Source organism: Atractosteus spatula, chromosome 23 (genome assembly GCF_055471065.1).
Source record: "Atractosteus spatula isolate fAtrSpa1 chromosome 23, fAtrSpa1.hap1, whole genome shotgun sequence".
Classification (NCBI taxonomy): Eukaryota; Metazoa; Chordata; class Actinopteri; order Semionotiformes; family Lepisosteidae; genus Atractosteus; species Atractosteus spatula.
This window is the reverse complement of record NC_142728.1, coordinates 220,355-242,002: the sequence shown is the minus strand read 5'-3', so window position 1 is coordinate 242,002 and position 21,648 is coordinate 220,355. Positions and strand designations below refer to the sequence as shown.

Here is a 21,648-nt window from a genome sequence, read left to right as displayed (position 1 = left end):
CTCTGTGTATTACTCCTGGCAGGGAGTCACGCATGAAGATAGCAGATCTGAGTGCTACAGTGGGGGAAACTGCAGCCTTTTCACAAATTTCAATGAAGGGATCCATTAATATACCCCGAGGGACTCTCCTATATTCCTTCTTTACAGTATCAGCATAGAGTATTAAGTCATGCCATTCTGTTGTTAATGTGAGAGGTATTGAGGTTTTCTTTTCTGGGAAGATCGAGGATCTGACACCTTATTAAGTTATCACTGTGACATCTATGTGTTGTAGATGAAGCTTCAAGGAGAGAAAATAAATTATACTGTACCTGTATTCAGATTTGACCTTCTCCTTAAAGTGCATTTGTCATGCAGAAGCTGGATGTGGGTGTCATTTAGAAAAAAGGATAATTGTATTTAAAGTTATAAAAGTTCTGCATTCTTAAATTATTAGGTTCTAAATATTCTTGGTAACTAAGTATACAAATGTTTTGTTGTCAAAGTAACAGCTTTACTGTATCAAAAAAGAAGAAGAAATATTTTTATCAAAGGTTTGTGCTACAACCATAATAAAACATATACAGTAGTGTCGGAGAAAAATAAATATGTGGTGTCAGCATAATTGTCAATTTAATTACGCAAAAACAAATTTCTCTAGGACATGTTACTGTAAATAGCTCTGTAATAATGATTGGCATGCTAAGATTTGTGGTCTCTATCAGGGCTCATCCAAATGAACTAAATGAAGAAACTTTTGCCCTGCTTTGGAAAATATTTCCTGAACATAACGATTACTGGTCCATTTTATGAAGTGCTATGAACTGTGCTTGTAAACTAAATGTATTATGTTGGCATTACTAGATTTACTGCCTTTTTTTTTACATGAAACAAATCATTTCATTTAAAGTACTAGAATACTTTTTTGAGATAACTAGTGAACTTGTGATTTCAAATTGTTTCATAAGTCCTAGGATTTCTGAAGACAACTCCAATTTAGTCCTAATTTATAAAAAAAAACTGCCCGGAGCCTGTTTGGAAAAAAAAACCCAATTTAGTCCTAATTTTAAAAATACTAGCCAGCAGTAAATGTCGCTGCTCCTTCTTGGTGTGACATTCCAAAATTGAGGGCACTTTGATCTGTATTAAGAACTGGGTTAAGCTGACAGCAGTCTCTTAGTTTTGAGGAACTACATCTGTCAGTAGTATGAACATACACAGCACAGTATCTTTTTCAAATTTGCAAACCAGAAATAAATGGGGTTTCCTACTGCATTACAGAATATTTTTGGTTTATTGATGATAAAGTCTTTATCTTTATTGGAAATCAGTAAGTCTTTATCTTTATTGGAAACTAATCTCCTAATCAAATAGAACGATGGCTTTCGAATTTAAAATGGTTTTCTTCAGGGTGCAGCACCATCAGAAAATAAAAACTGAATCCCTTTTGTCTGTACCATTAGGACAAACAACAAACATGTGTCCATCACACTCAATGTAAGTTTTATTTTGAATTATGATTCCCCAGCCCTTAAAGCAAGCAGCTACATTCAGACTTAAATTTGAAACTTTAAAAATCATAAGCTTAACAGAAAAGGGATGTTTGTTTTTCCTCTAAGTTCCATCAAATCTTACTCTCTGCCTTATGGGAGTACAGCATGGATTTCACAGACAGCAGCATGAGAGAGAGAGAGAATCAGTGCGCGCACACACACACGCACACAAGCACACACTTACGCCCAGACACCTCCACCTTAAAATTGTTGAAATCTTTGGCTTTGTCTGCACACACTGCAGCAGCAGCTGGAGCAGCAGTGCAGGCTGGAAGATATCTGCTCTCTCCGCAGCTGATTGACAGCTTCAGAGGCAAGGAGCGCTGGCGAGCGCACATGACTGGAGCTTGTTAATCTGCTGTAGCACTGCTCATGTCAAAGGCAGCTCTTAAAAATCCGTGTGAGATACCTCCTCATGCTGATCAGCTTCTCAGCTAGGACAAGCAAGAGGAGGATTTATTCTTTCACCACAGCGCTGGAGCTTGCCAGTGTATAACAAGGGCACAACAAAATGCTATAGCCTGCCTCCTGCAGCTGTATTGTAATTAAGAGACTGAGAACTTAAGTACCTAATCTAATATGAAGGGAATGTTTGTGTTTTAAACTGCATTTGTCTGGTGGTGCGGAAGCAGAGGAGGTGAGGAAGTGTGATTCCTGTGCAACTCACTGAATTTTATTTTTGGAGAAGCTTACTGAAACAAAAGGTCTTTGGTACAAAGCTACATTTTATCGGATTGCCCCCTTGCTTTCCTCACTTGCAAGCTTTGTGTTGCTGTTCCTGGACTTTCTTCAAAAAGGACACATCAGAAGACACTTTTCTGAAGCTTTTTAAAGGGAATACAATAAAAGGAAAATAAGTCACTTGGAGCAGAAGTGGTACTGTATAAGTACGTATGCCATCGCAATGTCCACGGTTTTAATTTTTTCTACCGGACCTACTGTACTGTAGAGGCTTAGAAACTGTCTGTGCTAGCCTTAGTTGTAGCTCGTGCGTATGTGTCTTTTTGAGTATATGGAATAACTGTAAGGTGGGAAAGTAAATAAGACTCTTTCCCCTGTCCCCCTTGCCTGTGACCTCAACAGGCTGATTTTTTAAAGGTTTCCAGAGAATGATAAATGATCGATGGAAAATCATGAACAGTGTTTCAGAGCTTGAAGATGGACAACAGCACAAACCACAGGTAGGCACCAAGCAAATCTGTCTCATGCATCATATGATTAACTTTATATGCAGGTGCATTGACTCAGTTATAACTACAAAATGCTTATACATTTGTCACTTTTGAAAGAAAACTCATTTTCTGTCTGAAGAATAACCATTGATACACATCTTTGTACATGCATTGCTTTGATGCCTCGTGTTTTCTGACTTGGTTATGATCTCAGTGGCAAAAGATGTTACTGTATATTTAGTGATAACAGTTCAAGGAAGATAGTGCCTTTATTTTGAAACTTGTATCCCTGTTATGGCAAATTTTGTACCCCATGATACCTTGTACCCTAGATGTTCAGCAGCTTTGCTGTGTGTTGTATTTCCTGAGCTCTGTGTTGATTGGTAGGATAAGGGGATGCTTGTTGAATTTATTTTGTTGCTGTATGGATCTGGTAAAAGTATATTAATTCTAATAGATTATAATACATTCCATTTCTTTAATGGTTCACCTTTTGGACCGATGTTTTTTGGATTGGTGTCCATAAAATGTGTTATTTGTTCTTAACCCTATTGAAACATGAAGATGCAAAAAACTGTGGTGCTTATCATTGTACTTAAGGTAAAAACTGTAAATGTATTCTCCTTTTTTTCCCAATAACTGATAGTGATAGTAGATTTTGTATGCTTTTGAAATATTTTTTGAAAATGGACTAATAAAACATGGTTTCTAACTTAAGATCTAAGATTTGTCAAACAAAATATGAGTAAAAAATGTTTTAAAATTTAAAATTGAATAATAATCATCCCTTGTTCCAACTAGATAGACCTTTTATCCTGTTCCTTAAAAAAACATTAACTAGAAGACCCATCACACCAAATCCAGTGCTGTATATGACCTACTGTACCTATAAGAGGCATAACCCATAGGTGCTACATCTGAACAAATTATATTTAATACGCAGGTGACTTATCGCTGGTTATGGTGCTGGCTAGGTGCAATACATAGTGTAGAATGTAGGATTTCTTTTTAATTCAATTTGCTGTTGCACCAGTGACTTAATATTTTTGTAGCAGTTTTCTGTGCTTATCCAGAATCTTAATAAATCCCCCGAACCGTGTACATTTCTAGTATGTTTATTTATGTTATAAATGCATGATATACTGTATATCTTTTTAAAATTAATTTTACAATATATTAAATTAGTAGAATTAAACTTCATATGCTTTGTAAATCACGTTGTTTTCTGTCCTAGTTTTACGTGTATTTTAAGTATGTTCTTTAACTATAATCATATACCTGCTAAGAGGCACTAAAAACACAACAAAAGCTTCAGGTTTTTAATGAAGACCGGATATTAACGTTTAATTTTGCATTAACTAAAATACATTATACTGTTAATGCCACTTTTAATACTCTAGGGCTTTTTTTCTCCTACATACTCACTAGCCTTTATGCTCCCAGGAACCATGTTAATAAAATTTTGAAACAAAACATTATTAAAAATACTTACTGCTCAATGATTAATAAGTGTGTCCTATGTAATTACGGTATAGTATTTATTTAATCAGAAAGTAAACCATATTGAGGGAAAGCTAGAACCTTCAGTGATTTGCATCGAAGTCACAGTTATACAATAGTTATCACAAAGTGGCTTTATTTCATGACTTAAGTTAGATTTTAAGAGTGTTTCATGGCTGTATATTTGTACACAGTGTATATTTCAAGCAACAGCTTGACTTCCCAATAAGCAGATGGCATCGAATTGAGTTTCAGTAAACAGAGCTTGCAGGGATTTTTTTTTTTAGGTTTTAGTTTTAACTCATTTGTGCTGTGAGATTTTTAATAGGCGACTAATAAAGGTGAGTGAACCTCCTGAGACAAATTGTTTTTGGTCAGTGCAATCAATAGTATGTTCTTCAAAGAAACAAAGCAATGTCACATCGGTTGGTAGCATTTTTGAATCTCAGCACAGATTTGCAGAAATCCTTCCGACCTCTGCATATACATACAAACCTGAGAAAAGTAAGAAAGTGCAAGAGTATGATTTTTATAATTTTGTATTTTGCATATTCATGTTCTGTTTGAGATTACTGATCATTTCTTTGTTGATACTTTGTAGTGTAATAGATTATTAAACTGAGACAATGAAGTTAACACAGCATTATGAATTCCATAACGTTCCATAAATTCCACAAAGCAAACACAAAAATGGTATTCACCATCTAAACACCTTTTTACAGTCAGCATTTTTCTGGTGAGCTGAAAACTGTACGAATATCTTTTTAATGCTAAACTTATGTTTGGCCATCAGGTGTTGCATCTTTCTCCATGCTGGCTGCACAGACAAAAAACACAATTGTGATGCTGTGAACTGTGATGCACGATCAGTGAGGATCAGTGGACAACCCCTCTGTTGTCAGATAACTGACCAGTTTTATAAACCTCTGTTTGGACGGTTGTTTGCCGGTTGATTTTATTACAGAATCTTCTAACATACTGTACTTAGGGCATCTTACTGGACAGCATCCAGAGGATACCTCTCAGCTTCCCAGCAAATAGACCAAGAGGGGCAATATTATCCAGTTGACTTGACTGGGGCTGTGGTATTCTCATATTCCGATTGTTCTGAGGGAATGTTAAGATTTTGTAACTGATGCCTCAATTATCCTTTAGTTCTAGTGTGGATTTTGTATTTCCCTTCCTTTTGACTTTTCAGGTTTTAAAACCCTTTTTATGTCACAACATTGGAGATAAAGGATGTGAGGGCTGTTGAAGCCTCTCTTATAGCTCATATTGCTTTAAATTAGGTGTATCTTAAGTACAGTACATACACCAACACACAGTGAAGCACAAGCCTAGAATTCCAAATCAGCCTTTCGCCACAGATGACATGCGGAAATACATACCCTGGAGGAAAAGACATTTCTAAACATGAAACAAATGCACACAGAATACAGTACATGCATTAATTAGCTGCAGGGTTACAGTTCTCAGTGGTAGCAGGTAAGTGACAGGGATACAACTGAGCTGATCTACCATAACTGGAAAGTCTGACTTGTACTCTCATTCCTCCTCAGCACTGATCTGATTCACAGCAGGTAAAGACTGAGCATGATTTAAGAATCCTATCATTCTTGGGGGGGGAGGGTGATTTTTCACATTGCAGACATTTCACAGCCATTCAACACTAGAGGGCTTTGTCAGCTCACTGCTTTGCTGACAGTTACTGTAGATGATCCACCTAGATGCAGTTTAAAGCAAGGCTGCATTTCAATCATTCATTATCATTAGTACTGTAGCATTGCATATATGACCAAGGGCCAGTGGATGCTTTGTCCAGGCTCTGCAAGTGGAATAACGAGGTCAGTTCTTTCTTTTTTCTTTTTAGGGGCATTTGAAAGAAAACATGCAGGTGAATGAGCAAATACAGTACTGTACTCTGTACTTATACATTGAAGTATATTTAAGTACAATTATAATTGTTTTACAACAAATGAAAAGTAATTCCATGCAGGAGTTTTATGTAATACATGCTCCCATTGTATAACTTTAAAATCTTTATAGACTCCCACATCACAAAAACAAAAACAGCTTAATACAAGAAGGAGAAGTGTCATAGACCTAAAACTATCACCGATGAGAGATCATGCAGAATGCTACAAAAGTATATTATTAAAAAATTATTAAAATTTGGAAAAGGCATTTGTGTTTTAGTCACTAAGTCACAAATATTCCACTATAATGTATTCTGTCGACCTGCAAATAGGTGGTCTGAATTGCTTTGGGTACATGCATTTTTAAGATCCATTTCAATTTCCGTGCATCCATTTTAATTTCATGTTGTGGATTCCAGTGTCTTCTTCTCTAACCAATGGGCATCCTTAGTAAACATTAACAAAGCTTTGGAACAGAGAGAGAATGCACATAGACGTATGTGTTTTCTCAGAGAGTCAGGGGCACACAACAGCTCCAGGCGATCTTTCTGCAAGATTTCGTGTTGGGAAGTAAACCAGAACCCCCATCTCAGAAACCTCCAACTGGGCATTGTCTGTGTTTTTGGAATGATTCAGTGCGGAGCCCTCTGGGGAGCAACACTTGTTCACCAAAAGAAAACAACAATCTGTTTGTGCGTGTGCTTCTGTGATTGCCGAAAGAAAATGTGTTGCTTAGCTACACTGCTGAAACATTTAGCAAATTCCTACTTTCGTCTGACTTTAGAGAAGCAAAAAAAAACAACTAACCAATGAAGGCACGGACCAATATGGTGCAAACATGGGAATTCAATTCTTTGCTCTGTTCCCAGAGGTTTTCACTTTGTGATAAAATCTTTATGGTTTCTTTTAGAGAAAGTGTAAGTAAAATTTACATGAGCTGCATGCCCTCTGGCCAAGCACACTCTTAATCTTCAAAGCAGAAATGGGCACTGTGCATCATTATTGGTGTGTTATTGAAAATGACTGTATCGAGTTCCTTTTTTTAGTTTCCAAGATTTTCAATAATTTTTTATATGACCTTTCTTTCTACTAATTCAAGATCCAGGGAATATGTGTAATGTATGGTCAAAATTGGATGTTTTACTCATTATTTTATGCAGTTATCAGCTTCAGGTTTCTAAAAAAGCACAGATATAGACCAAACTCTTGGAAAACCTTACATGAATAAATAATTATCTGATAGATGTTCTCAGGCTTTAGGTGTAGTGTACCAGTAGAACGCTGTAAAACCTGAATCTGTCTCTAAGAATGGCAGAGATTCCCTCTAAAACAACAAGGGAAATCAAGACCTGGTTGTCTGGAATCGTATTAAATCAGATTCCTCATCTGGCGGTTGGAGGAAGGTCAGTATGCAATGAGATCTCAGTAAGGAGTAGTTTTTTATCATGTTCAAATCTGTTGTGGTTTCATCTTGTAAAAGCCTACTCTTCTATAAGTTACACATAATGTTGTACTTCTTCAGTTCCAGCTTGGGAAGTCTTAGAAAGTTTTATGTTCTTCCATTTTCATTATCTTAGAATATTTTTAATTAATTAGATTTAAATTAGAATTAAAATTAGTTACTGTTGGCCTCATATATGCCTATTTCTTTCAGAGTTTGAATTTTCCAAACAGCAGTTTGAGTTTTAAGGTTACATGTACACAATATATAAGAAAGGTACTAAAAAAAAGACCCCCAAAGCCTTCTGTGCAAAATGTCTTTTGCTGTGCTTATCTTTGTGAATTTGCAATACAAATACATCCAGTCCCTCAAGCTACAATGCCATGGAACACATGCATTAATTTAACTAACTACTCCTGTATGCCTGAAAAGATTCTATGTTTTGCATACTAAATATTTTCCATCATACTGTACATTGGACACGGACTACAGTTCATCTCCATTCTTTGAAGTAAAGACTTAGAGCTCAAACAATGTAGAAATGGCCATTTCTGGAAGAATATTAAAATAAAATCTGCACCCAAAAACAGAACTCTTGCCGCAGATGAGTTCAGAGTGCACAAGCCTGTGAAAAGAATTCTAATTGTTTCTATGTACCAATTTCAGCACAAAGAGACTAGGGAAGTTCCCATCGTCATAGCAGATAAAAGCTGAGACAAAAGTGATGGGACTATAAGAACTGTGAGAGTATGAACAGAAATCTGGATCACACAGAGAGAGGCTGAAGAGCAAGAGAGGAACAGGAGATGCAATCATCTCAATCTGGAAAGAACAAGGTCTTGGAACAGAAATGGGCTTTGAAATAAAAATGTTAAAAAGGTCACCAGTGACTGACATAGCATATGTAGAATGGACAGAAACAAAAATGCTTCGTTAATAAGCTTGAAAATAAGGCTGTGCTCTGTAAGAAGTCATGCTCTTTCCTTAGATTTCCTGTCAGAGTATTGGTTGTAACCAGGGAGCAGCAGGAAACAGAGAATTCATGACAGAACCATACTGACTCTTTCTCTACACTATGCTGACCCTGTGCTTTTAATCACACGTGCCCTGCACAGTGATGAAAATACAGGGCACCTGGTCACACAGAACACTGACTTGAAAAGGGAGGGCTTGAATAGCCTGAAGTATGCAGTCAATACCTTGCCAGGTCGTGAAAGGACTTATCTGTCAATAGATGCTGTAAGGTATTTTTTTTAATGCTAGTCTGTATGACATCTGTTAGCAGTCTTTCTTGACCATTGCATCTCTGGCACATTAAAATCTATTTGTAGACCATAGATTTTACTTTCATGTAATGTATTCTGCATGTGTGTGCTAGTTTAAATATAATTAAATTTAAATTGCTGGAGTCTATAAATGAAGTATAATAATTCTGATTTCTGAAACAGTTACATATCGTGTGTCTGATTTGTTAGTATGCTTGCACCAAAAAATGTTAAATTAAATTTTACATTAAATCCTGCAAAGACAATGCCTAGCATTAATGATCTTGTTCTATATATAACTTCAGTACAACTTTTGCCAAGGCCAGCTTCTTTCTCAACAGAAGCTTAAGTTTATTATGTAAGTTTTCTACCATGAAAAGCAACTGGCCAACATAAAAACAAAGAGTTGTTAATTGATTCATAATTGGAGATGATGCTTCTTCAGCACCACAAAAATACAAAAAGAAAGGGCAGGAAATCTGCTTTTTCCATTTAAGTTTTAACAGTTTTCATTTCATTTTAGGTTATGCATTTAGAAAATCTTCATATGTAACAGGTCCTACTGTATTTACTTTCTTTACTATATTATATATACTAGATCAAATCTAGTGACCCCAATCCACTGCATCACCATTTATAGACTCCAAGGATGGCCTCATCATACAGGCTGGACTTAGGAGAATCCCCAGTCTGGTGACCAATGAACAGGAACAGGCAATATCAGTCCTAGAGGGCTAGAGCCCTGTAGATTTACAGGAACTGTTCAAATAACATCCAATTAAGACCTAAAGAAAAAGATTATTTGACTTGAATCCAAATAATCAGTTAAAATAATTAGCTAAGATCAATAGTAGAGTGAAACCCAACTGGCCCTCAGTGACTGGACTTGCCTCTTCCTTGGTCTACGGTCTGCACTTCGAAGCAACTCAATTGAATTTGAGTTCCTATCCCAGATCAAAATGGCAATAGCGCTTTCCACTGCATTGAGAGGGCAGGCTTACTTTACTGTATATTGCTCATATTTTTACAGCAATCATACAACTGTTTCCCAGAAGTCCTCAGATACCAGTTACCTTGAAACTGAGCAATGTACATCCTCCTTTAGCTAAAAAATGTCTCTTCAGTTGTTATGCAAACAGATCATTGTACTCTTTCTATGACCACCTGTCCCAGCCTTACACAGGAAAGCTCAAGCATGGAATAAACATGGACATCAGTTGTAACTTTTTACCCATATATCTCCATGCATTTTTTCACTCAAACAGTGGAGTGGACTGGCTTGTGTTGCTTTGAAATGGCATCTTACAATGTACCTGCGAGGGCTGCTCCTTGAACATCTGGGACAAACTTCTGCAAATTCATTACACTGCTGTTCAGCGGCTGGTGTGTCATTTGTTTTCCAAGTGGGTTAATAATAAGCTATTACAGGTGGATATGATGCACTAGCTGGGGGTACATTTGGGAGTTTTCTGTCTTCATTTCCTTCACCCACTATTAGGAATCAACACCTGGTACTCAGTTAGTCTCCTTGTCCCAACACAAGGGGGGCAAAGACTTAATACAGTACACACTGCTTGGGCTCTTTGAATGCTTTCTGTGTGGTGAGTTAAATACACAGGAGAGGGCCCTTGCTTATTAATTAGATTGAAACAATTAAAACATTTATTAACATCTAAATATCTATTCTTTTACCTAGTAGTTTTAGAGTGATGTTATAAAGTCCACGTAGTTGTATCAGGTAGCCTTTCAATCAGTATAGTCTGTCCAGTCATATAGTATACAGTATGTCTAGTACTCAATATTACTTACTCAACATTTCTTACTGCTTTCAGATAGCACGACTTTCTTTAACGTAACCTCACAATCATCAGAAAGACATGAGGTTACGCTAATTAGAGGTGTGTCAAAGCCCTTTCATTGTAGCTATGCATGTGTGTATATTTATGCACATATGGATGAATAAGAAAAGGTTTAATAGGAGTTTGAATTGCAGTGTAGAAACCAAGGGGTTGACAAGCTGTGTTGAACACAAGGTTTAAGCAAACATAATATTGTGACAGGATGTTTCAGACAAACGTCCTTCTGCTGTGCAGAAAGACAAGCATATGTCCTTTGTGTTTTGTAGACAGATTATACAAAAGCTTGGAATTCATTGCCTCACTGTATAATAAAACAGTTTAGTCGTCCTGTGTCCTTTGGTAGACTGAACTCATTGCTGCAGAAGATTCTGTGCATTTTTCCCCCAGAGTAAAAAAGCTACAGTATCTATTTTTCTATTTTCATTTCTTTTACAGGTGGTGTCACTGAAATGCTGCAGAAACTTCTTTAAGTGTGGTGTCAACTAAAATGAATATCTGAGGTCACTGAGCCCAAAGCGTTAGTGGCATTTTGCAAAAGATCATAACTGTTAGGTGATTTTTAGATTTAGAATATCATCCACTTAGATCCCAGCTTCTTTTGTGTAGAGAAGCAAACAGCAATGGGCACTAGATCATTCCAAATCTTTTTTTAGCTTGTCAAAGTAAGACCAAGTAAGACCAAAGATAGATTGATTGTTTTAACTTCACAGGAACTTGACAGGGAGTCAAAGAAGTGTAATTAACTTTGACTTGTAAATCCAGACACTCATACAGTCTCTTTTTCCAAAAGACACTTGCCACTGTCGCCCATAAAGACAGAAAGCTCAGTGATATACTCTGCACCTTTCATGTGTCATGTGTGAGTCTGCCTGATTTTATCATTGTCAACAATTTCAAGTGATAGTTCCTAATGTCACTTTATCTTTGCTGCAGTCAAATTCATTTACAGTACTTTTATTTTAATTATTTATTTTTACACATTTAAAATGTCATTTCCTCTGTTTTTTCTGTGTTCTGGTAATGAAGAATGGAATAACAGATAATGAATTCAGTTTTATCCCTTGCATAAATCTACAAGGACTTTCTTTTTTCCAATTAAGACAAGGGGCTCTACAGTAGGTTTATTGATTCATCAACACATTGCATAAATACACTCTGCACAAGCTTCCAAACTTTGCAGCTGTTCACATTTTTCTTGATTTATTATCACTTTGAAGGAACTACATCTCATTGTCTGCTAATTAAGTAACCTTTCAGCTACTAAAAAGATATATTAGTGAGCAGTAATGATTAAAGGAGGTGTTATATGTAATAATAAGAGTAATAAAACTCCAATTTTGTCCTTTAAATCTAATTGAAGAAATACTTAACTCATACTAGCTTTCTATATATGTATAACAAATATGCTTTCAGGTATAGTTCACTTCACTGTAAATATTACTAATACGTTAATGATTTACTGCAATAAGAAAAAAATCACCTAACACTGATTTTGTACACAAATGGTTCTGGGTGTCTGGAACAAGTCACACGGCCTTGTTATTAAAGATGATACTCTGAATACATTCAAGAAATGTCCCAGATGAGATACTCAAGCTTAGTTAGCTATTGTATAGCCAAATATTAGCTTTTAGCCACCAAATTGCCTAATTTAATTTTAAACTTTTATTGTTGTTATTTAACCTTCAGATTAAGTAAAATTACTTTATTCTTCTTGAGTGACATTTTTAAGAAAATAAAACACCATCTAATAGAATAACTACATGAAAATGGCTCTATTTAAAAAAAAAGAAAACTTCCTTGTATTTTTTATTGCTTATACAGTATATATTTTCTAAATTCCTTATATATTTTAAATCATACCTTGGAAGAAAACATTTAACATCCCTTGAGGACAAACTTATTAATGATTATTAATGTTTCTTGTACAAAGAAACCAGCTAACCTTGATCTATTTTAGTGATTAAGCATCTGCAGGAACATCACATCAGACTGCAATTCATTGTTACTGAAGAAAATGTCATCTGTAGAAGTAGACATGCAGTTCCCTAACCCAGGTTTTCTTGGTCCTGCCAAATTGTCTTTTAGTTCTCATCCCATCCCAACTCGTAATAACTTCGGTTAACAGAAGTTTTTATTTTTTTCTTTGATTTGTCATTTTTTTAAAGAAATAAGAAAGGTTTAAACAAGAATGGGATCATCCAGTCTTTTATCATTTACCAGTTACCATTATGTTATTGATCCAATATTCTCCTCCAGCTGTCTTTTGAAGGATCCTAGTGAATCAGCTTCAACAACATGGCTCTCCATTTGTGTCTTTGGGTGTTTGTCTCACTGTTGGTCCTGAAGTCCCGAAGTATTCCTCTGTTTTGTATTTGTTAGGATTTTAATCCTTTAAATTTGTGTTCCTTGTCCCCTCGTAGCCTCCTTTGTTCAAGGTAAGAAGACGTTTTCCTCTTCAAATGTTGAAAGGGGTTAGAAATTACCACAGTGTCCCACCGTTCATCTGGTAGTTTTAGAGCTTCCCTGATTTTGATGTATTGTTTCAGCAATACAGGTGTACCTGTATGTAATGAACGAAGAAAAGCAAGATGGATTGTAGTGCTTAATACAGTGTAAAATCCTTGTGATGCTTATGCAGTATTCATTTTTGAGCTATTAAAAAGTGTTTTCTTGACAGCAGAAGAACACTGTTTATGAAACAATTCATGTACAATCTGAATAGAGTTCTGTTTGCTTAATGCTACAGTAAAATAGGAAGAGATAAGAAAAATATTGTTCAGTGAAGAGTTGACTTGGAAACCCAGGTTTAAAAGGTTATGTTTTCAATATAAATTTGGATAAAATTAATTCAGAGATAATGGGTTGCAAGCAATATTTCATAATTTCATATTTAGTAAGAAACCTTTCCCCAGAGAAAGTAGCCCTGTGTTGTTGTTTTTGTGGCAAGTACAGTATCAGAACATTGAAGTGAAGGTAAATAAGTACATTTGATTTCCTCAATATGTTTGCATATCTGTGTTATATTACTAATGTGTTTTGTTTAAATACGTTAAAGGGTGGCTTAATTCTAAAACAGACGTAATCCAATATTGCAAGATTATTTTGTTCTGTTGTTCCCGTCTTAAAATATTTAAAAGAAAGTAATCCAGTATAATCAGCATTATGCCCGATCATAGAATACAGCAAGTACAAGTACAGCAGTGAACTCCAGTGTACAGATGGTAAAAAAGGCCATTTTTAAAGTTACTGATTTTGTTTAAATTTAAATTATGAAAACCAATTTAATGCAAGTCGATTAAATATTCTCAGCTGGCTAATCTTACTAGCCTAGGACTTTTTTTGTGAATATTCAGTTAACAAAAATACCAAATCCTGTTTTGATTATAGATTAATATTTTTTTTCATTTTCCTGTAGAAAAATAAGCTAATTACCTCAATAATACAGTAAGTTGGATAATAAAAATACATACAGTAAATGTAAAAGGCAATAATGCTGTTCTTTGAATCTGACCTTCTCTTTAATTTTTACACAACTGTAAGTAGACCCGTCTCTGCTGGTTGGTTTCAGTTAGGCAATAGAGAGATGAGTGCATTAGCATCTGGTGTCCAATGATAGCTTTCTGTTTTTGTCTCTTATGTGGGTGCTTATTTAAAGGGATAATTGGTACACTGAGCCACAGCAGTTTGAAAAATCTGAGCTCTGAAGCCTTACAAGCAAATCTGTGTATGACTGTGAAATAAAAATACAGATGTTTGTATTCTCCCTCCTAATCTCTTTCTGTTACTTACCATTGGACATTTCTTAATTAAGACCTTTGCCTCTGGTTCTCTATACACACCCTGTGAATCCTCACCTCTTCTGAAGTACCATAATCAAATACACATTGTCATTAAGATGTACAGTATCTAATCTGCAGATTCAGTAAAGTGAATCAATGCTTTCTGAAGGGTGGTATAAAATGGTAAAAATGCTGATATGCCACTGAGGATACAGGAAGTAATTAAACACTGAGCATGCAGGTATTATTATTGTTTATAGTACTGTATGTATGTGCTTTGATTAAATGCACAATATAAATGCATAGAATTAAAATAATTATTCCAGTCTAAAGGATTCAAAAGCACATCTACAGATCCAGCCATTCATGCACATCTACAGACCCCACCCCACCCCACCCCACTGCATGCATCAGCCATTATGATGAACGTGGATTTCCTGGACAGGTGTGGTGACACTCTGCTTCCAGGGCTTGGCCTGTCCCTGACAGAGTCGGTTTCTAGGTTTCTCTGAAGCAGTCTGTTGAGCGTGGGAGAAAATCGTTTCATCCTATGGATTTCTTGTCTCACAGTCAGGTCTCCTTCAATCATGCTGATGGAAAAAAGGCAATCTTTATTACCTACGTCTTGCACGGTTGTATCTGTTTCTGTGCTTGCATTAATTCACCCTGTGTTTTGACCATGCATTATTTTAAAAGCATGTCCTTTTTGGTGATTTATACAGATTTAATTTTATTCCAACTTTTATTTCATTTTTTATTTTGTCAATTTTATCCAAACTAACCAAAACTGTATGCAAACTGAGTACCTTTTTAATGAAATAACACAACTTGAGATAATCGTATTATCTTTCGAAGAAATAAAACAGTAATCAACAAACTTAGCTATTAGCTGTTTCATATTTTTTATATTATACATTGGTGAAAATGAAAATAACTTTTAAAAAATTTCAGTGCAGAACAAAAATCTGATCACGATGTAGCACCTCTTTGTATGATAATTGTTTGCATCTTCATGATACCAGATTGCTAACCTCAGAATTCATTTTGCTCAATATCACCAACTGAGCCACAAAAGATACCTTCCTGTAGTACAATGACGAGCATGTGTGCTAACGCATTACACCAAGTAGAGTTACAGTGGACAGTAAATCATCAGTGTGGCAAAAGTTTGGGCTGGAAACAAAAGTTCATAATCTCACAATCCTATAGGCATCAATATTGTGCAGTCAGAAATGTACTTCCTGATCCTCCATTCCTGATTGTTAGTTACTGTACTGTAAGTTATGTTTAACTACAGGGTGAAGGTACAGTATACAGAAATATGTGAATTAGAATGAATAAATAATAATATTCACAGGTAATTTAGACAATGCATTGTACAGTATGAATAGTGTTGGTGGCTCAGAAATACATAAAAATGTGATCTAGTCTCATATCACAATGCTGGAGGTTCATCTGGAATATAAAGATGTCTATAATGACATAAAGCATTCTGAATGGCATGCGGTACAGTTTATTATGCCTGATTTTTGTTCTCCACCTCTTTAAACTAGTAAATTATTAAAACATTTGAAACTGTACTGAATTTGCGGACTATATTAAAAGGATTAGGAGTGAATTGATCTCATGTCTCTACATGTTTTAGTAATTATGACTAAGTCAGAGATTATGTATTAAAAAAATTACATTTTTAGTTGAATCATTCTTAAAAGCACTAGAAGTTGCGAACACGGTAAGCTGAAACGCTGAGCATTGGATTAGGATTTTAAAATGGTGACGGCCACGGTTATTTTACGTGTGTAATAAGTTTAATTGTAAAATCAAGCAAAGAATAAAAGCATTTTGAAATTCCTAATTCATAAGGTTTCTATTTGCCAATAAAACCATAGCTGAAGATTTCCAAAGTGGTTTGGCCCATCTTTACCAATGAGTAGTGTACAGTATATCATTCCTGTTTGAAATGAAACAGGAAACAGACAGAAACAACCAGAGCTTGTTTCCAATTCTTCATCATCTATTGTTGTCATGGCAATAGAGCAGAAGGATAACCAACTAGTAATAACCTATGGGGGCAATGACTTTGTGAATGTTACAGATGGGAGGGGAAAAATAAGATCTTTGATTCCCATCAGACTGAACAATTCAGTTTTTTTATGCATTCTTTGCCTGCACTGCTTATGTTTATATTTATTCTTTGATATTTTGTCAGAGTCCTTGAAATATCAATTTATAGTAATAAAACAAAAATTGAAAACGGTAATAGGAGAACACCTGCATGCTACCCTGTCCAGCTCACCCATTGTAGGACAAACTGCTGTTGAAGGTTCACAGTTTTTATTTTATTTCTGTTGCTTCCAATGAATATGTAAGGGGAACATTATTTAACAAATTAAAAAGACAGGTGTTACAGTAGTTTTTAAGCTTCCACTTATATAAGAAAAATTCAGAACAGGAATTCTACAGTACTGATGTTACAATATCATGGCCTTTACAACTAATTGTCACAAGTCAGTGTGAAATTTGTTACTTTTAGCCCTTTATTCGGATACAAAGATTCAAAGTACAAAAAAGGTAAAAAAATTCAAACTGGCAACATTTCACAGCTATTTAAAAATGTTAATCTAGATGTTGCTGTTCCATAGGTTATCACAGAGTTGCCTAAGGTATTTTCCCATACTTCATAAACAAATACAAATGACATACAGTATAATCCTAAATCTTCATCTTAGTTTAAATTTAAACTTAATTTAAAATACAAACTGCCCATCAAAATCATTTGGTACCTCATATCAAATTACTGCAAAGATCTCATGCAGCTGCTTCTTCAAAGAAGCCAGGGCATCACCTTCAACCACAGATCTAGGTCGCTTGTTTTAGACTCCAACAACCTTTGTGTGAATAAGAAGTGTACATGGAGGTGTCCTCATTGTGGATTCTGAAGAATTTGAAGAAGTGTTGACTTGGATTTTAAATATCTAGATCAAGTTCCCTTGCAGCCTGTTCTGTTCTAAAAGATGTAGCGCTTTAAATCTATAGAGGAACACTGTCTAGGAGCACTTTCAGTGCTAACTGATGACTTAATACATTTTACTTGCTTGTTTAGACTTATAGTAGATCAATTGATGGTAAACACACACAGGTGGAATGATGGTCTGTAAGACTCTCAAAGAGGCTTTTTTCCTTCTGCAGAGATCCAGTTGATTACGTCAGGGAAGACACCTGAATGAGAGTAGACCTGAAACTCAGAATTTGTAACAGGGCTGATACCAATTACAAATCCCATTTGACCTTTTAAGAGCTGACAGCACATTTATAAATATTCCCCCAGTCGAAAACTAAAATCAATTAGCCTGTGTCTAAGACCTTGGCTGGAGGAAAACCCAGGAGACAGTGATCCACCAGCACCAGGGTCGGAACTACAGTTTTTTTCTTTTCTTTAAGAACGTACAGTATATGGTTCCTCTCCCCTGAACAGAATTCAGTGCAACAATATCTTGTATAAAGTGTTGACTACAATTACGCACAATATTGTAAATTGTCTAACTAATGCATTGTGCAATTTTAAGAAACATCCTTTTATTTAAATGCTGCACATCAAACTATATATCCTAACATTACATTTATCTTTTTTATTGCTTCCCTACATTGACTAGAAAACTTAAATGGAGTGTCAACATAAACAAAAAGTAAGTCATTTTTATAAGAAAAACAGATTTGTGATTCTCCTTTTGAATCTGATATCTCACATTTCAATTCAGTAGCTGTCTTGTGATATTTTATTACACAAAGGAAGCATTTAAAATTCCAAATTATTCAATGCAGAATTGAATGTGCATTTATATCTGTAAATTACTTAGAAATGTACTGTATCATTTCTATAGTTGTATATAAGGTAATTTCTTTAAGAAATGTGGCTAGTTCTCACCCTGTCAGAATACCAAAAATGGGTCATTATTTTTGGTTAATTATAAGACAGTCTCCTGAAAACTCTAGAGAAAAGAAAAAAGATGTTAAATGACTAAAGATCGTAGAACTGTGGTACAATTCCATTACATGCAAATTCTTCCATTGACAAATGTATAGGCACCGTACTGTCAGTGGTATCAGGAACAGACAGCATTCTTACTCCTTTTCCCCCACATATAATCCCTGTAATACCATATTCTGACATTTTTTATTTATCGGAAGTGAAATAAATATCATAACTGTACTAAGCTTGAGAGGATTTCAAAAAGCCCACTCTACATTATTGTTACATATTAGTGAGTCAAACTCTGAGCAGCATTGTCACTCATAAAAATGCAAGTGTGAGCAAGAACTTAATTAGCATTTTTGTGCCATGCTTGTGCTACTTGAACATTGCAAACCAGTAAATAGTGCAGCAGCTGAAATTGCAATTTGTGGAGTCTCTATTCTCTAGACTTCTCTGTACTTTAAAGGAACTTTTTTGAATTCCTACCAATATAATTTTCTTCTTCTACAAGGTGTATATTGTACATACATATACATGTAGGACCTCTGGAATATAAACGGTAGGCTTCAATAACAGTGCCCTGAATTCCCAGGATAGATATAAGCTTGGATTGTGTTTTCTGTAATGAATTAAGAATCCCTAATTAAAAACTAATTATCCATGTTCTATAGTTATTTACTCAGTTTTAGTTTAAAAGCCACATAGGTAATTAGAGTAATTATGAAGCACACCAGCTTAAAAGTCTGTGCTTACAAATGAAATTTCACCTACTGTACCAATACACTGTTACGTTTTCCTATTCATCCATGCTTGTTTTATTTCAGCATGTTTGGTATTTTACATGGCCAACAATTGTAGTTTCATTAACACTGAATAACTACTCTGACACTTCTGATAACTTGCAGTAGTAATTTTAACTTCACACAATTTGGAGATCAACAATTTGGTGTTTAATACCTTGTCTTTTGAATGTTCTTCCTCTCAAGATCTACTGTCCTTGCCACCATGTGAACCTTCACCAAGAGAATGTACTAGCCTCTCTGAGTTGGGAAGAGGGTTTACAGTATAGCGTGTAAGCATAATAAAGTAATCATTCACTTCATGCTATGAAAAAGAAAAATCAATGGGTTGACAATAAAAGTGTAATCAAGGGCTAATATTTTTCTCCCACTTTGCTTTTGAGAGAAGCATAATCATGGCAGCTATAGCACCAGACATTCTAATTCTGAGTTCGATCTTGTCAGCCTGCAGAAATTAAACTGGAAGCAGCCTGATGGTTGCTTGGACAAGAGTCATTAAAGGAAGAGCAGGAGCTGCATGAGACTGTGCTGTTGGCAGTCCTTTCTTGTGGGGGGAACTAATCATTAACTGTACAGTACCTGCACAGGTGTTCTGAGAGGCAGCTGGTTGTTCCACAGGGTTGTCTGCTCTATGGGATATTTTTAAGTCTAAAATGTGCACATAGTCTGTTGAAAAAGAGAGGACTGCAAGGAATTTAGATAAGTGAAACGTTCATATTAAACTTCAAACTACTTTGGTTCATTTTCAGACAAAGTGCGTTCAACTAGGCCTGATTTGCTGTTGTAGAATTACTCTGAACTTTAGTTATACTGTAACTAGGATAGTTATAACTGGAGGTTATATACTGTGGACCAGCCAGGTGCTAATTAGGTTGTATTGATTGTGGTGAGAATGTTGGCTAAGGAAAATGTTTGTTGGGTTATTGAGTAGCTCTGAGCACAGATCCTGTCTCACAGATCACTAGTCTGAGTCTGAACTACAGGACGTTTTTGACCAGCTTTGAATGGGAGATGCCCTGTGGTGGGCAGAATTGAGCATTCAGGAATGGAGTTGGGTTGGAAGTGAAACAGGAGACCTCAACTTCTTTGAAAGCAGTGACCTTGTAGCTTGCCAGGCACCTGATACCAATTCACCTGTGTCAGCCCTTCATCTCACACTTGCCTCTGTGTTTATTACACATTGCCCAATAACAGGAAGCATTTCAAACATGTGATAGCAATCAATGTGTCTTAATGCCAGTATGAAGAGCTCAGTTGATTACTGACTGTCTATCAAAGAATTACATGATGCAAACAAAGTAATTGTTTTAGTTATTTTTGAATAGTCATATTAATTAAACTGATGAAAAAAGAAATAAAGCCATACAAATAATATCAACTGAATAAAAGTTAACTTCTCTAAAATAAGAACTACGGTATATAGTTGTTTCAGATTCTACCTTCATGGTAATGAAGGTATAAAGCCTCTTTGGTATTTAAACAAGTTGTGTATGTGTCAACAAACAATAATTACCATCTTGTAAGTAATGTTTAGAAATTAATGAAGATCTTCCTATGCAGTCTCACAGGTTTTAATCAACAGATTCTCTAAGACACTCTTAACCTTTGTAAACAACACCTGTACTACTGAAAGCGTATTTTAGTGCTTAGTTGCAAACACAGAGCAGTTGTGCAGTGTGTTACCATGTATTCTGCTTGGTCAGTTGAAAAGATTCATGTTATGCTTCTCTTCAGTTGTAGGCAAAATTAATTAGATTCTTTATGTTCCTATTGTGCCGCTTTTTTAACAGTTCAGTATGTTCTTAAAATGAAGTGCTGTTCGCAACTTCAGAACTTCAGAATCATGAGAACTCAGCACCTAAATCAGCTTAGAGCACAGACCTCCTCCGTGGTGCAGAATAATATGCACATTTTTTATTCTTCATCTTGCCTGTGGGATGAGAAATTTGTAATGAATTCTCTATTCACTGAATGTCTTGAATGATACTGAGAGTACAAATGCAGCTGTCTTTGTAGTTAATGAACCTTGCCTCCTAAGGCACTGGACTGCAGGGAGTCAGTCCTGGAAGAGTTCCATCCTGAGACAGTATCTCCTGCCAACTTGGAAGGGCAAGGCATTGAAGATACAGGACATTGACTTATAATGTCCTTACATGATCAAATCTCTTTGGACAATCAGTAGTAGTTTTGATTAAAGGTTGCAACTGGACTCCCGACATCCAAGTAATTTTGATACACTGAACAGAATGTACACTGTATGTATGTTTTTTCAAGAAACACGTTTGACCTCATTAAATGTTCATTAAATGTGTTTGTATTTTCATGCTGTAGTAAGTACCTTAAATTAAATACACAAGAATCAAAAATAAAAGCTCTACGTTAAAATAGAGGGTTTTCATGGGGGAGAA

At 35.5% G+C, this 21,648-nt stretch overlaps 1 protein-coding gene across 1 annotated transcript in view; it reads left to right on the top strand.

The window, feature by feature from the left end:
- Positions 1 to 1,763: 1,763 nt before the first annotated feature.
- The window catches only part of fibcd1a (fibrinogen C domain containing 1a), a 100,346-nt gene continuing 80,461 nt past the window's right edge, over positions 1,764 to 21,648 (top strand). The window contains exon 1 of the mRNA XM_088940743.1: positions 1,764 to 2,713. Coding sequence (XP_088796869.1) covers positions 2,642 to 2,713 — 72 coding nt within the window. The 5' untranslated portion in view covers positions 1,764 to 2,641. The remainder of the gene's footprint in view (positions 2,714 to 21,648) is intronic.